Genomic DNA, 16,611 nt, shown 5'->3' with positions numbered 1-16,611 from the left:
ATTAAAATGAGAAACGGTAGTTTGACATGAACTAGATTGAGACTCGGACAGCTCACTCACAGCTCACTCACCGTAGACTATGACAGTTGCAGTCGTGCTTTTCCTCTTGGCAACAATGTTTTTGGCAACACAAGTATAGTTTGCAGTATCTGAGAGGCGGGCCTGCTTTATGATGAGGTTGTGATCAATGGTAATATAAAAATTCCGATCTTCAACGGGATCAATTATGTCTTCATTTTTCAACCATTCCACCTAAAGATGCAAAAGAGAATTAGGTAAATCCCCAGTATGGATCCTTCCATGGCTGTCTGTCCTAACTTGAGCTTTGTAATTTGTATAACATTGCTTCATGCTCTGAGTTTCTGCAAACAAAGAGGAAGTAACTTTCTGAGGTCATGTTAAGTATCACTCACCTGCCAAACAGGCTGATTCTGTCTGTACTCCATTATTCTCAAATGTCAATGAACCAATTGGGAAATACAGTGTTCAAAATGTTTTCACTTCGGTCAGGAACAGGGAATGTGCACTGCCAAGTTCAGAACAGGGAATGCGCACTGCCAAGTTCAGAACAGGGAATGCGCACTGCCAAGTTCAGAACCCAATCAGAAATACTGAGCTAAGCATTTCAAAACTCAACTCAAACCTTTTGCTATTCGATTTGTTTACTCTTTGCAACTTACTCGCTGCTTTTCACAAAAGAATGTAAAGACCATTAAAAAAAAGCTCAACAGGCATCTTAGACATCATGTAGCTCTAATAAATCCACATTTGGATGATTTACGTGTAACCTTGCTGAAACATATGGATTAAATTTCCCCCAAAATGCACTTATGTTAAAATGTAGCAAACACATATTTGGAGACACACTTAAGCCAGAATACTTGGAGAAAAAAAGGTTTTGTATCAACTTTCAATATAATCCAAATAGCATATACACCATACTCAAAGCTTTCTTTTGGTGGATCACTAGCATCAAACCTTTGACTCATGGTTTGCTTCTGGGAAGCCTGACCTGATACATGACTGTTCAAAACTACTGAACTTGTTTTTCCATGTAAATAACATCAATTTTGCAATGTTATCCTTCCAGATAGAAAGGTGGGAGATATAGCTATATAAGCTTTCCTTATGGAGGATAAATTATTTCTTGTTCTACAAAGTGCTGTTGCTTCATCTTTTTTTTCTATGCACAGGTTTTTCCATAAAGCAAAACAACATTGATATTTGCCACACTTAAACTTTCCTTTTATAGTGATGGGATAATGGATACAAGTAATCTTTAGCAGTAGAGTGTCAATAGTGTTGCCATTTTCAAAATCTTAAGGAGTTTCTCCGGCACTGCAAGAGGTCTGGAGGTTAATCTCTAAATCTGTCAGTGGGTTTGACGTGGTACAGCTCTAAATTACGTCCAACATAGGGACTCTAAAATAATGCTCCTCTAATCCTTAGAAGAAGGACCACAACTTAAAGGGAAAAACAAAACCCAACAACAACCCTGAAATAAACGTCTGAGGATGTAGATAAGAGCAACTATTTGTAGTGACATGAATTTTGAAATGGCAAAACGTTCTTGTATTTACACTACGGTAGTGAGAAACAATGGAATCCATCTAAAACAGTGGAGTTTGAAAACATGCATTTTGTTTCCAAATACAGACAGCACATTCAGTCAGGGCCATGCTTGGATGTATCTGATCAGAGAGTCATACTCTCTTGACCTGGATTTTCTCAAAATTTGGCCGTATGTGTATAGTAGTATGATCTCACTAGAAGCGCAAGAGGGAAGGTAGCAAAATTCATACTGCTACAAAGTAGGACAATAATGATCAATTATCATTAATTATCACTGATGATAACTGAAGGCGGACATTAAGTTTTTAATCTAATCTTTATGTAGGCATATCTATGCTATTCTAAAGAAAGCTTTCCACTTATAGAAGGCACTGTTGGGCTGCCCCAAGTTGGTCTTGGATCCACTGTGTGTGTGTGTGCGTGTGTGTGAGTGTGCTCTTAGTACTTCCCTTTCAAGGACCCATAATTGCTACTTTTTCCTTGAAAGGTGGGTCTCAGACTCCTGGACCCTTCCTGGAAATGCCTAGGGGTTCACAGCTCCCCTGCCCCACAACCTCCCCCCACCTCAGCCTTGTCTCACGGGTGTGGAAATATGCTTTGTATCCAATTGGGGTCAGAATCCGAGCTGCTACTCTCCAGACTTCCCCTGCGGGATGAGGCTGAAGCTATCTCCTTGAGGTGTCACCTGCATGTCCACACTTACTGGACTTCTCATTTTCTGTCCAGCATGCTCCACCAACCTGTAAGGTTCTCTCTCCTATGAATGCTTCCAAAAAAAAAAAAAAAAAAAAAAAACCTCTTGCATTCAAATCTTGGCCTCATGGTTTGTTTCTGGAGAATCCGACCTAACCCGTGACTGTTGAAAACTATGGTTTCTTCTACTTAAATCACATCAATTAATAACAGTGATATAATCCTGATCATAAGTGACATTAAGAGATCCCAAGGGATATTGCAAACCACTTGTTTATTTGAAAGTTTATTACATGGAAGAAAAAGAGCGATCTACACAATTGACAAGATCTAAAAAGACCTCCATGATTATTGGGTAAACCATCTTTACTTTCAAATACATCACTCCATATTTTTCTCAAGTCTCTTGCTGGTGCTGGAATAGTGACTATGACCTGAGTTTTGAGGGCCCCTGAAGAACCCCAGAAGTACAGAAGTACTGAGGAAGCCCCCAGGGTCCTGGGGGGAGGCACTGCCCTCCTCCCCAACTCTGGCTTTAACCAGAGAAGCTCCGCTTTGCTCTGTCTTCCACACCGGGTTCACTTGTAATGCCTTTGGTTAAAGAAACAGAGGGTTCACTATTGCTTAGAAATAGTCATAGGAATGGAGAGGTGAGCCGTGGGCTCCTCCAGCTTCTGGTAGCTCCCCTGCCCCCTGTTCCCTTCATGCCAGTACTCCCAGCTGCCACGACGTCCTGCTTTGAGACCACATCTCCACAAGAAGCTCAGGTCATCACTCACCGCCCGCACTCGAATCCTCATACTGCTTGGCGCATCCCCATCTCCCGCCCTGCAAAAGTCTCGACAGCCTTCCTAGCTGCTTTGGAAGGCAGCAGCAAAATACTCCAAAATTTCAAACTCTTTTTAGATGGTTTTCTTCATTTTTCTTTAACTAAAACCTAGCTCTTCATGATGCTACTGTGTTTTCTTCTGGAGTGCTCTCACATGGTAGCTTCTTGATTTCCCAAATCCAAATTACACTGGGCCTGGGGGTCAGTAAGTGTCTTCCTTGTTCTGCCCTGTCTATTCTAGGCCATTCTCTCCAAACAGCTTTGCTTTGAATCTCATGTCATCAGATTATGTCACCCACTTTCTATATTTTTTTGTAGTCATCTACAGACCTCCGTACTCACAGTCATTTTATCCAGCACATTTTCTGTCACAATTTCTAACGATTTTAATAACCCGACAAACATGACACTTTCCACATTTTGACCTCTCAAGTACACAGAGCCCTCCTTCCTGCCATGATCTTGGTCTCTAAGACACTCACACTTAAAGGCCAAAGACTTTCAATCCTGGCCTCACTGTAGACTACTCTGGACATTCATAATATATCAGTTCTACATCCAATCCAGAGAAATTAAATCTAACCCACAGAAACCCCGACTCACCATCAAGACTTTTCCAGCACCCGTATTTTTTAAATTCCTCAAGGGGCTGTGACTTACTGCTAGGGTTGAGAAAACTCTAGCTAGTTTTCTCTCAAATGAGATCCCTGGACAAGAAGCACCTATGTCACCTGGAAGCCTGACAGAAATGCAGAATCTCAGGTCTGCCCAAGTACACTTACCGAATCAAAATGTGCATCTCAACAAGAAATTCAGGGATTTATATGCACACTAAAAGTTGGAGAACCACCAGTCTAGCTCTTGTCCTTACCATTGATTGCAAACCCTCTGAAACCCAAGTTCAGTTATCACCTCTTTCTACTCTTCCCTGTCTTTCTGGTTTACTCCCCCTAGGAACCCTATTTTGACTGCCTTTTACCAGGACACACAAATCTATTAAACTTCCCAATCTGATCTCTCACCCCTCCCCCATTCCCTCTTCTCTCTTCACCACTTTCCAATGGCCATGTCCAAATTCTCAAAATCCCTTGCCTTATATTCTCAGCTCCCCCATCCCTCTCCTTCCTTAAGGCACTCACTTGGCTACTCTTCCCGATGCCACCTTCAGAGACTCGCAGCAGAATGTGGCTGTGCACAGCCATGTCGAGTAGGCTCATCTTAAATTCATGATAACACAATGCAAGTGGGCTCTTAATTCTGCCAAAAAACCGTACTACATTTTCATCATCTGTTCATGGTCCCATCCTCCTAGACAGCTATTTCACACCTTCTCCTCTCTCCTTAAACACTACCTCCCTCTCTATCCTCACTTTCAGCTGATGACCACGATTTCTCCTTCACTGAAAAAAGTGACAATCACAAGACAGCTTCCACAACTCCCACTACCCACCTCCCCACCCCTATTCTGCATCCTCTCTCTGGTTACTGGTCAGCTGTCCGTGCTCCCACCCCTCACCTCTCATTTGTATTCTGCATCTCACTCCCTCATGCCTGGGCAAGGGCAAGACCCAACAATGCTCCTCTCTGTCTCTTAAATCATTAATATTCCCTCTACATAGAATCATTTCCATCAGCCTACAGACATATAAGTATTTTTCACAACTTAAAACCCTCCCCACTCGTTTCTGCCTGTAGTCACCTCCACATTTCTTTGCTCACCTGACAAAAGGCTTTGGAATACTTGCTGATACTTAACTCTCTCCATTTCCTGACCTCTTCATGTCTGCTGAATCTATTCTAATGCACATTCAGCCACACACTTTCACCTATACTGCTCTTCCCAAAGTCACCAGTCACTTTCACTTTGTTAGATGTACTGGTGAGGTGTTTGTACTTAACTCATGTGACTAAGCAGCAGGTTGGACCCTGCTGGTTTCTCCCTCCTCCTCCTCACTTGCTTTCTTGGTCAGGGCACTTTCCTGGTATTTGTCTTATTTCCCTCCATCCACCACAGCTTCCTGGAGCGGAAATCTGTTCCCCTGTAGAGCCTGTGTCCCTGCACCTCTTCTTTTTTTCTATTTTCTATCTATATTCATTTCCTTGGTGAGCTCATTCAGTCTCATGCAGAGGTCTTCTACACTTAATTTATCTCCAGTCTAGACCCCGCCCCTGAACTCCAGACTCATATATCCAACTGCCTTCTTTCAGCTCCACTGGGGTGTCTAAGAACAACCTTCTGAACTGCACTTCCAACTCTGCTCCGCCCACAGCTTTCTCCATCTTAGTTAATGCCAACTCTATCCGCCCAGTTACTTAGACAAATACCTCAGACTTGGCCTTGACTCCTCTCTACCTCTCTCTTTGCCCGCTGGAAGTCAGAGCAGCATGTTGGGATCTGACCACTTTCTGTCCCTTCACTACCACTTCTCCTGGTTCAAGCCACCATCATTTCCCTCTTTATGCAGGATTACTGCAGCAACTTCTTATCTTATCTTTTCCCCTTGGGCATCCACAGTCTATTCTCAACACAGTAGAGTGATCCTCAAACTCTAAGTTGGATCATGCTGCTCCTCATCTCCAGCCCTCCAATGGCTCCCTATCTTGCTTTGTGCCAAAACCAAAGTCCTTACAAGGACCCACCAGGCCCAGCATCACCAGGACCCTTGACCTCTCTGAGATCACCTTGTTTACTTTCTCTCTTCTCTCATCTCCTTAGCATGCTGGCCCCTCCGGTGGTCCTCACACACATCAGTGCTGCCTCTGCCTTGCGGATATTGAGTCTGCTGGTGAACCTGCCTGAAATCATCTCTCCCTTCCCCAGGTATCTGCATAATTTGCTCCTTTCCCTTCTTCAGGTCTTGAGATGTCACTTTCTTAGTGAGCCATTTCCTGATTTACCTTTAAAATTGCAACATCTCTCTCTGCCTATACCCCCAATCTCTCACCCTTTTCTTTTTTTTTGGCATGGCACTTCTCACCATCTCAGATAGTCTACATTTTACTTAGTAGTTGTCTCCTCCACCAGAATTAAAGCTCCGCAAATTCTGATCTATTTTTGATCAATGTTATATTGCTGTGGCCTTAAACTGGCACATAGTAAGTGCTTAGTTAGTATTTGCTGAATGTATGAACAGAAATAAGATATGTAGTGGGATCAAGTCTGTTATACACACTTTTAGATCTCTATAAAGTTGCTGCTTTCACTGGAAAAATTAATATTAAATATATTTAGTGAGCGCCATTTTAAATATCCCTTCTAACTAAGTTCTACTGGAGATTAAGAACACAAATCTCTACTGCTTAAGGTGAAATCCTTCAGAGCTGGCCTGGCCTCCAAATGAACTCAATGGAGAAATCATAAGATAGAAGAGCACCTCTAGAATTATGCTAGGAGACCCCCAATGTCTCACTATTATTTCTGAGTCTAAAGTGTTGTGAGGCCAGCATGTTTTAACTAAGGCATCTTTGAAAGTGGCATACCCCTCTAACCCACATTATGCCTGTATGTCTGCTGGAGAAGCAAAAGAGGGTGTTTGAGTAATTATTGCAGACATCATCTGGTAAACACAGGATCTAGGTGATCATGGTAAATCTGGGCCTAAAATCCAGTTTCCTAAGAACTTTAATTTTTAATAAACAAAGATCTCGGTGGGCACCTTGTTTTTTTCAATCCATTCCACAGACACTGAATACCTACATGTGATGTATGGTGTCAAGTGCTGGGGGAGAAAGGGACAAATCAGATAAGTGCTTGCAATGTGTGAGAATAATTCTGTTTATCATGTAAGAAGTTGTCTAAGTCAGCAAGGGAAATCAATATAAATCTTTATATATATATCTTTTTATTAAAAAAAATACATCCTTTTCATGTAGTGTCTCCAGGACCCAACAGCACCAGATAAAGTGACATTCTTCTATTTGAAGTAATTTCATAGTGAATCTCCTTACAAAAACTGTATGTGAAATCCCAAGAAACAGTAAAGAATCTTTTGTTGTGTTAGGATTTTATTGCATTGAATAGTAATTAATTATATTGTTGCAATGCTATTTATTTGTAAGCTACTCTTGGTTAATCAGGAGTCAGTACTTTGGTCTGGCCTCTGAATTCTGTTCCTGTTTTGCTCATTTCAATGCTTCTTGTTGATTTCACCCTGAGATGTGGCTTCCTCCCACCCCTCCCCATTTAGCAAACCTTCTGATTTATATATGGGAGAAGTCTTTCTGAGTTAGAAGTTATTTTTAGCTATGAATAAAACATTCAAGAAGAGAGAAAAATAGGTTGTAGTTCAGAAAACAATAAAAGGCTTTGCCCATAAACCATAACTTGTTGTCAGTGCTGCAGTAAGACAAAGTAGCGTTTCTGTCCTTGTGACTGCAGTCTTTTCAATAATTTGGGGCACATTTGAAGTAATTGACTCAAGTGTTTATAAAGAAACGGGAATTTATTAACAGGTAATAAAAATAGTTACAGGACAATGTTAGGACGTCCTATTTGCATATTCTGTTGTTATGTTTGCTGTTGATTAATCCCACTGTGTGCAACTGAAAATCTTACTTTAAGAAGCAGTTCCTAAAGTACCAGCTGAGAGGGTTGCTCTCGAACCTGACTGCCTGGGTTTAAAATCAAACTCTGTCGTCTCTGTGTCTCTCTTGGGTAAGTTCCTTATCTTCTCCTTGCTTCAGGGTCCTCATTTATAAAATGAAGATAATCCTCAAATGCATTCCATAGGGTTTGTAAAGATCAGATGTAAAGATCGAATCCCGCATCGGGCTCCCAACTCCGTGGGAAGTCTGCTTCTCCCTCTACCTTTGCCCCCCTCTCTCTCGCTGTCTCTCATGAATAAATAAATAAAAATATTTATAAAAATAATAAATAAAAACAAAAAGGAAAGTATCTTGATGTGTGAATTCCCTTCGCTTTCTCTGACATTTTTTATTGAGGTAAAGTCAACTCACCATTAGATTATAACTCTTTAAGATTGTACTAGATATATATAAATGATTAAGTATTAAATTGGCCAATCTAGTTTGTATGCTAAACTTAAATACATAATTCCATTTAAACTTTGTGAATCCATAAGTCTAGAGATGTCATTAGCATGTGTGTGCTTTAGAGAAAGTATAACATGGCATTTTAATCAGTCTGCATAAATATTATTTTCTAATTCTTTTAGGTTATAGGCAAATCCTCACACTAGATTAATTTTTTAAAGGCATAAGTAGAATAGATTTTTAATAAAAAAATTTTAGCAAGATTAATTTGAGAAATAGTCACTATTGTACTTTATAATAAGGCATAAATGAGAGGCAATTTATATATTACTATTACTACCTAGACCCAGACCATCCACATTTTTATACTCTTGATTTTACCTGAGTTTCCCAGGTTTTGGACACACTCATTTCTTTCTCTGTACCCTGTGATGTCCAATCTATCCGCAATCTCTCCCTCTCCCTCTCTTTTTAGTAATAAGCTGTTTCTTGTTTTTACTATCTGGACCTGTAGAGCCCCCAAATTTGATTATGCACTTAGAATTCCAAGCTACCTATTTGTGTGTGTGTGGGGGGAAGTGAAGAATAGATAACATAAAATGGTCATCACTTGTTCTTTAAATGACCTCAGTCTCTACCTCACCTTCATCCCCAGACAATAGCAAACACATGTTTGGATTTAACACATTTATCTAGGTTCCCAAGAGAGGGAACTTCCTTCTGGTCACCTCTGCTCTCACTATGACCCCAAGTTCAGGAGTGACTATCCTGAGCTCTCTTCTCTGTTTCTCTTTCTCTCCACACAGAGAAGATTCTGGGGCAGCTGGACTGGTCAAATAGGAAAGGAAAGGTAGATATTATGGCTCATGCTGTGGTTATGGTACAACTGCCAAGCTTTAGGATGGCAGAAGTAGGGGATGTGTTCAGGAGGGGGAGAGGGTGCCCTGTGGTCCCTAATGTAATCATGACCTGGTTTAAGAAAGAGTTCCAAAGCAGAACATTTTCTTTGCACTGAAATTGGGAGGGCAGGAAATGGGGTGAGAAGGATGAAATGTGTTGGCGAGGAGTGAAAAAACAGAAAACAATGAGCTGGTATGGAGTATTTCAGGCACCGAGCTTTAGATACCTAATCTCTATTCCTCACAGCTGTTCTGTGAGGGAGGTATGTATAGACCCATTTTTCAGAGGAGGAGAATGAAGTTCAGAGAGAGGAACTGGTGCAGGCTTACAAAGCTCGCGAAGGAGCGCGGATCTGGATGCTGGACTGCCTGAGCCCTGGGCTCTTGTTTGCCTTTTAAAGCCAGAACCGGGAGGAAGCCACCATAGAGCTACAGACATGAGCATCCATGGAGGGGGCTCCAGATCATGTGGTGGTAGCTAGAAGAAGCTGGGACAGCAAGAACATGTTAGTTACTCCAGGACATGGACCCAGGCTAGCCTCTAGCTAGCGCTCTGTAGGGAAACAGTTATCACCACCACCCTGCTCACTCTTATAGGACAAATACGGGTTCACTTTTCAGAGCCGACACTATGACTGGGTGGGTGCACTTTGACTTCAGGTGCATCAGGAAAGAATCCTTGTTCTTGAAAGATGCACCTCAATTTTTGGCAGTGACTTGAAATGTCTTTAGGAGGGGCTAGTTTTTAATCCCATCCTTACAAGGTTCTCTTTATACGCAAATGACCTGAGAAATAACATCTTGATCTAAACCATATAAAATACTACAAAACTTGGCATATAAATGACTAAGGGAAAATTATTTTCAGTTTAAAGAAGAGTTTGAGGGGCACCTGGGTGGCTCAGTCATTAAGCGTCTGCCTTCGGCTCAGGTCATGGTCCCAGGGTCCTGGGATCGAGCCCCGCATGGGGCTCCCTCCTCGGCAGAGAGCCTTCTTCTCCCTCTGCCACTGCCCCTGCTTGTGGTCCCTCTCTAGCTGTGTCTCTCTGTCAAATAAATAAATAAAATTTTTAAAAATAAATAGATAAATCAGTAAAGAAGGGTTTGAAGGCACATGGATTTCAAACTGGAAATCAAGTAACCAACAATATGCAAAAATTTTCTAAGGGGTACACAAACAAAAACATACTTAAGGGAATCTGTATTTATATCTTTAACTTCCATATATACTTCATCCTAAAATCGACTGCCCTGAAAACGTGTCCTCTACTTTTCAAAATGAAGGCATCTCCTGTATCCCAATCTTCCCAAGATACATTTTATGAGGGTATAAAAGGCTCTAGGGTGGCACAAGTCAGGTGCAAACTAATTGGGAGGATTAGTGTGGTATTTGAGAGAGTAAAGGACTATAATGACAGGGTGACAAACTCTTTTGCAAATCAGGTCATTACAATTCTTGGCATTCGTCAAAACGGAAGGAGGCCCTAATATGCCACTAATGGGTCCCTGAACATGATAGGTGATAATAGAACACTATCTGATTTAGTGTCTTTACTAGTTTCAAAGACTTTTATAAATTAAAATTTAAGTTTAATAAGCGAAAGGAACATCTAGTGCAAAATGAAAGATACTTAAAATTTTAATGTGCACATTTTTTACCTAACAGCATTCCATCAAATTCTATCCCTAAGAAAACCTCCTATGTGCACATATCCATATGCTATGACTCACCTGTGTTAAATCTAACTGAACACTCTGTGGTCTGTTATTTTCTTAAGCAACGTGCTTCGTGGCAAGGATGCTGAGCAACGTGAGATAGTTCTGTAAAGGGCAATCTTCATATTGTTAGACCTTGTTCAACATTCAATCAAGAAAAGGCAAACACAAATAAGGCCCTCTTCCTCTAGTGAAAAATGTTAGGAAATGGGAAAAGGAGCAAGTTTCTGCAGAAGGCGTTTGCCGCACTTATGAGACCAATTCCCACCTCCGCCTTGTAGAATCTTGCACTCAGGAGCTGCACTCACTGCTCACTTTGTCCCCCTCTGACTTCTTGAGGCCCCAGGTCATCAACATATTAATCAATATTTTTTGTGATCTTCCTTAATCTAAGCAGATGACGTATGTCTTTTTTTTTTTTTTTTTAACAGACCAAATAAGGCCAAAAGATATAAACTCCTCTCAAAGCTCTTCCTTCCTTCTGTGTCAGGTCACCCACAAACACACACATGTCCCCTGTCCATCCTAAAAACCAACCAACAAGGAAATTACTCTGTGACATGCCTGCTCTTCTCAGCCTCACTTTCATCTCCTCTCTCCCTTGGTGGCTAAACTGTCCTCACTATTCATCAGCCCACTGACCCTTCAATTTAGTGCTGTCTGGATTCACGCTTACCACTCAAACTGCACTTTCAGAGGTGACCAGTGACCTCCCTCGCTGCCCCATCCAACAAGCCAAAAGCATCGTCTTTCCCTATGCCACTCTTGTACCACGTAATTAACTGTTCTTTCTCAAACCTCTTTCCCTGGTCCCTTTATTTTATCCACCATAGTTCACACTGTCCTCGCAGGGCTCTTTCATTTTCTCTCCTTTTAATTTTATAGTGGTGGTTCCCAACTTTTGTGCATCAGAAGCACCCAGGGAGGTTTTAAGACCTGCTCCTGCCCGGGCCCCACCTGCAGAGGTTCTGATTGAATTGGGCATATGAAGGGCCCAGGCCTTGGTGTTTTTTAAAAGCTCCTCAAGTTAATGCTAATGAGCAGCCAGGTTTGCAAACCACTGGCTTATATGTACTGGTGATCTCCTTCACACTCATGGCTGTTCACTCAAAAATCATTAACTCCAGTCCTAATGTTCATTCAGCTCCATTCAGATTTTCAATTACTTTCTCGATAACTCCAACTGAATGCTCAATAAATACGAAATGCAGAACAGGTACTGAATTGATCCCAGGATCTCCTCACGTCATTCCTCTCTCTATAAATGTGGTCCTCCTGATTTTCTGTTTAATTATGGAGTCGTTATCCTCCTAATCCTAAACTCAGAGCTTACAGGAATCCTTGTGCCTTTCTTCAAAAACTATTCTGTTCAGTTATGGATGGTACCTAGAATGTTTTTTCAAACCCGGCTCTTCTTCTCTACCCCTACTCTTAAGTACTGTGATACTATTTTAATTCTAATAATTTTTACTAAAAAATAAATCTTAAAAACAGTAGCTTCACTTAAAATGTTCTTTATTGTGTCATTGTTTCTAGGTTAAAATCCAAACTTCACAGGAAATCTTTTACAAGTGTCCTCAATTATTGCTCTAGCTTCACCTTGTTCACTTAATACTACTTTCTGGACATACCGAACTTTCTGAAGTTTCCTTAGCGTGTGATCAACACTAACATGGCCACTCATTGCATTTTCCATCACTCTACCCAGCATGCCTTTCTCCTCCTTTTCTGCTGCGAGAATTCTACCCATTCTTCAATACTCACCTCAGAAGACACCTTCATTCTGAAACACTTTTCGTCTGTTTTCCTTTTATGTGCAGAAGAAGCGATCTTATCAAACCATTTATCATACTGTACTGTAATGATTTGTGTAAAGTTTGTGCCTGGGAGTTCTTGAGAGCATGATTACTTATGTGTGTATGATATCTCCAATGTGATACATCTCTGAATATATATGTGAATATCTGAATACATATGTTTAGTTTTGTGTTCACAGTATCTAGCACAGTATCCTAGCAGAGATGTTCAAAATGTTGTTTATTATTTATCCAATTAATGTTTGCTGAGTATCTACTAGGTGACCTCACTATTCTTGGTACCTGGGATGCATCAATAAACCAAACGAAGTCTGCCCTCCAAGTGATTCCCAAAAGAGAAGGCAATATATAAACAATATAAATATATTGGATAATTTCAATGGTCCTTAGGGCTAGAAAAAATAATCAGTGCCATACAGTGTTTTAGATCTGGAGTCAGAAAACATTTTCTGTAAAGGGTAACATACTAAGTATTTAAGGTTTTGTGCGCCAAGGTTTCTAAACAGTAGGCATAGACAATATGTAAATGAACGAGCATGGTTGTGTTCCAATAAAAGCTTATTTACAAAAACAGGTGGTGGGCTGTATTTGGCCAGCAGGCTATAGTTTGCTGACTCTTGTTTTAAATGACAGGGAAGGCCTCTCTGCAGAGCTGACTAGTCGCTAGAACATGAATATCTAGAAAGAGCCAACCATACTGAGCCAGAGTGTTCCAGGTACAGGGAAGAGCAATTACAAAGGTCACTGTTTGAGAAGCAGAAATAAAGCCTTCATGGCTGAAGTGTGGTGAAAGAATGGATGAATGAATGAACATATGAACAAAGGCATGAATGAGTACCCATGTAGAAAATAAAACCACTAATAATAAGTGGAGAGTATATATAAAGAAGCATTCCCTTAATTGAGATATGTAGCCACATTCAAGAGAAGAAACAAAGACATGAATGCACAGGAAAATATAAGTCAGTAGGATCTACCTAAAATTAGTTTACTCCCTGAGTATCCATTGAATAGCTAATATGCACTGAGGATTATTGCAGGTGCTAGAAATTAGACGAAATATTTAATAATTATGACATCTAAAGTTTCAGACAATCAAAATGTTAGATTCTTAGCAATGCATATATTTTGATTTCTAGAAGTTGAAATAGGACTTCTAAGTACTGCAAAGTACTGCTTGTCACAGAACAAAGAGTAAGTACTGTGATAAACAAGCAAACAAACAACAAAAAAATGTGACCTGGGAATGAATATATATATATCTCAATCATACCAATTAATTTCATTTTGGGAAAACATTTTGAAAAAAAATTCTTGAACATCACCAAATGAAGTATGTTTAGAAATCACTGAGATATTCTAAAAAAAATGGACCAGAAGTTGAGTTTAACTTTTCTTTCACATTCTAAAATTTTCATTTTCTTAATGAAGTGTGTGTAGATAATAACAACAAATAACACAAATCAACATGTTTATTCTGCTTTTGGAAAACTGATGAGATGATCTAACACTTTTTAATAAATGACTTCTCCCCAAAAGACATCTTTGTCTGGATACTATCTGATTAACTCATGAAAATCAATCAAATAAGGCTACACACAATTTGTGTCATTTTAATGAACTGAATTTCCAAAACATACAGTCAATAAAACTTTTTTTTGTTGTTATGGGAAAAATATGGACTTTGGAGTTGCCAGACTTGGCTCTGTAGCCTGATCCTCCCACTTGCTAAGTTTGCAGCCTTGTGCAGGCTAGAAGCTCCCAGAAGCACGATGCTCACTGTACAGAGGGAAGGACTATCCCTCCCAGTGTTGTAGGAGGATTTAATGAGTTACGGAAGGGAAAGCACCTGGAATTAGGAGGCAGGCAATAAATCTAATTTAATTGCTTCTTCTCCAAGACTGAGTTTACCCCAAACAGAGTTATATCTGCATAAGTGTATTTTAAATGTTGATGATTCAGTGTCCCTTAGTGTCTCTATTAAGAAGTACATATCTTCATATTCATAATACTAATCAGGAAAAAAACAAAAACTAGGAGAAATCTTTCAATTTTCCACTGCATAGGGCTATTGGTATTAATTTATGAGTCTTCATTCATACAACTCTCCCAGTGAGGAAAGTTTCCCCTTGTTTACAGCCTCAATCCCTTCTAGTGTATGTACCAGAAGAGAGGTCATATTTCTAGCCTTCCTATATGAGAACTGGTTCCCAGCTCTTCTAGGAAGATAAAATGTTTAGAAATCCCTCCAACACTTAGGTCTTTCAGTTCCATTGATGCCTTCAGTCTGGCAGAGAGTTCTCAAAACACCAACATGATTTTATTAATGAAGATGAGTGATTCCCAATTTGATTATAAGTTTCAGGACTACAGCATTTTGACCCCATATTGTGTGTTCCCAGAAAAGATGTATAAAACTGCCATCCCTTCCTGTGTGTGGTATGATTTAAGAATCAACTTTTTTTTTTATGGCTCCTAGATGCATGGTTTTATAGCTTTACTGTTACTGATATTTTATAAAATTCAGAACTATTGGCTATATAAGTGCTGTCAGAGGAAAAAAAAAGGTTTTGCAGCAAAACATGGAGATCATTTGGCAACGGCTTGGGCTTGCGCAACCTTTTCTGAACAGCCATTTCAGCATTCAACAACCTCATGCTTCAACTCTCCCCCCTAAAAACTTTGTTCTTCAGTTCAAATTTAATTTTTGATTTATATCATCAGCAAAGGCAGAGAAAAGTGGATTACCATTCCCGATGGATTATCCATTTATAGCTTATCATTAAATATGGGATAAATTATAATCTCCAGTTTAATCTTGACTTCCCACACTCATTTTCTCACCTTTATTCACCTCCGTTCTCTCTTTCTAATTAAGCAGCATACAAGCTAAGCTACCTAAGACAGAGCCCCAAACTTCTAATGTTAAGAGTAAAGTGGGGGGACTCATTTACACAAAATAATTATTTTCCAAACATTATTTATCTTTAGTAATTTGTTTGCTACTAAAATTGTGTAAAGCCTAACTATGTTCATGTTTTAGACATTGAGGAGGGTATGTGCTATGGTGAGCGCTGTGAATTGTACAAGACTGATGAATCACGGATCTGTACTTCTGAAACAAATAATGCAATATATATGTTAAGAAAAAAAAAGAAGAAGAAGATAGCAGGAGGGGAAGAATGAAGTGGAGTAAGTCGGAGGGGGAGACGAACCATGAGAGACGATGGACTCTGAAAAACAAACTGAGGGTTCTAGAGGGGAGGGGGGTGGGGGATGGGTTAGCCTGGTGATGGGTATTAAAGAGGGCACGTTCTGCGTGGAGCACTGGGTGTTATGCACAAACAATGAATCATGGAACACATCAAAAACTAATGATGTAATGTATGGTGATTAACATAACAATAAAAATTATTAAAAAAATAAAACACAAATATTTGGACAAAATGATGGGGTAAAAATAAATCAACAACCATGAACTTTTTCCTTGTTGCCTCGTCCCTTCCAACTCCCTGGGCAAAAAAAACATATCCCAGGATGATGCATATATCAGGGGCTTTTTAGGAATGCCTGGCACTAACTAGTATTAGCAATCATCACTATTTCCAAATATAGTAAATGTTTGCTCTCAGTCGTTTCTACATTTTGTTTAAGCAAATCAGTGCCACAGTAAGAAGAAATAATTTACAATCTAAATTCCATTCTGAGCACTGGGTGTTATCCACAACTAATGAATCGTTGAACACCACAACAAAAACTTATGATGTACTATATGCTGGCTAACTGAACAGAATAAAAACAAATTCCATTCTTATTTTCTGACCGACTGTTTTTAAAAGAACAATGGAGACAATATATTTGAAACCACAGTATTATAGACCTTATAACAACAGTGATGATGTTTTACCGTTAGATGATAAAAGTACATAGTTGAATATTATTAAACATTAGGAACATGAGCCATATTTGCTAGAGTGTATATACTTTACACTAAACAAAAAACTTTATGTAAAAGCATCTCTAGAATATGCTTTGACTACCTTCAGGAAAACTAATGTGTTGGTTTCATATGTCTCTTCTCCATACTGCCAGA

General features: G+C 39.8%; 1 protein-coding gene across 2 annotated transcripts in view; it reads right to left on the bottom strand.

Annotated features, from left to right (window-relative positions):
- Positions 1-16,611, bottom strand: part of UNC5C (unc-5 netrin receptor C) — a 336,648-nt gene that overhangs the window by 64,391 nt on the left and 255,646 nt on the right. For both annotated transcript variants that reach the window (XM_088020228.1, XM_028117791.2), the window contains exon 5: positions 72-252. In XM_088020228.1, coding sequence (XP_087876354.1) covers positions 72-252 — 181 coding nt within the window. The remainder of the gene's footprint in view (positions 1-71; positions 253-16,611) is intronic.

The sequence above is a fragment of the Eumetopias jubatus genome, unplaced genomic scaffold, assembly GCF_037043125.1.
Source record: "Eumetopias jubatus isolate StellerSeaLion01/CBP00866 unplaced genomic scaffold, mEumJub1_p1.0 scaffold_2, whole genome shotgun sequence".
In the NCBI taxonomy this organism is placed as follows: domain Eukaryota; kingdom Metazoa; phylum Chordata; class Mammalia; order Carnivora; family Otariidae; genus Eumetopias; species Eumetopias jubatus.
Note: the sequence above shows the minus strand (reverse complement) of the source record. Positions and strands in the feature narration are given on the sequence as shown.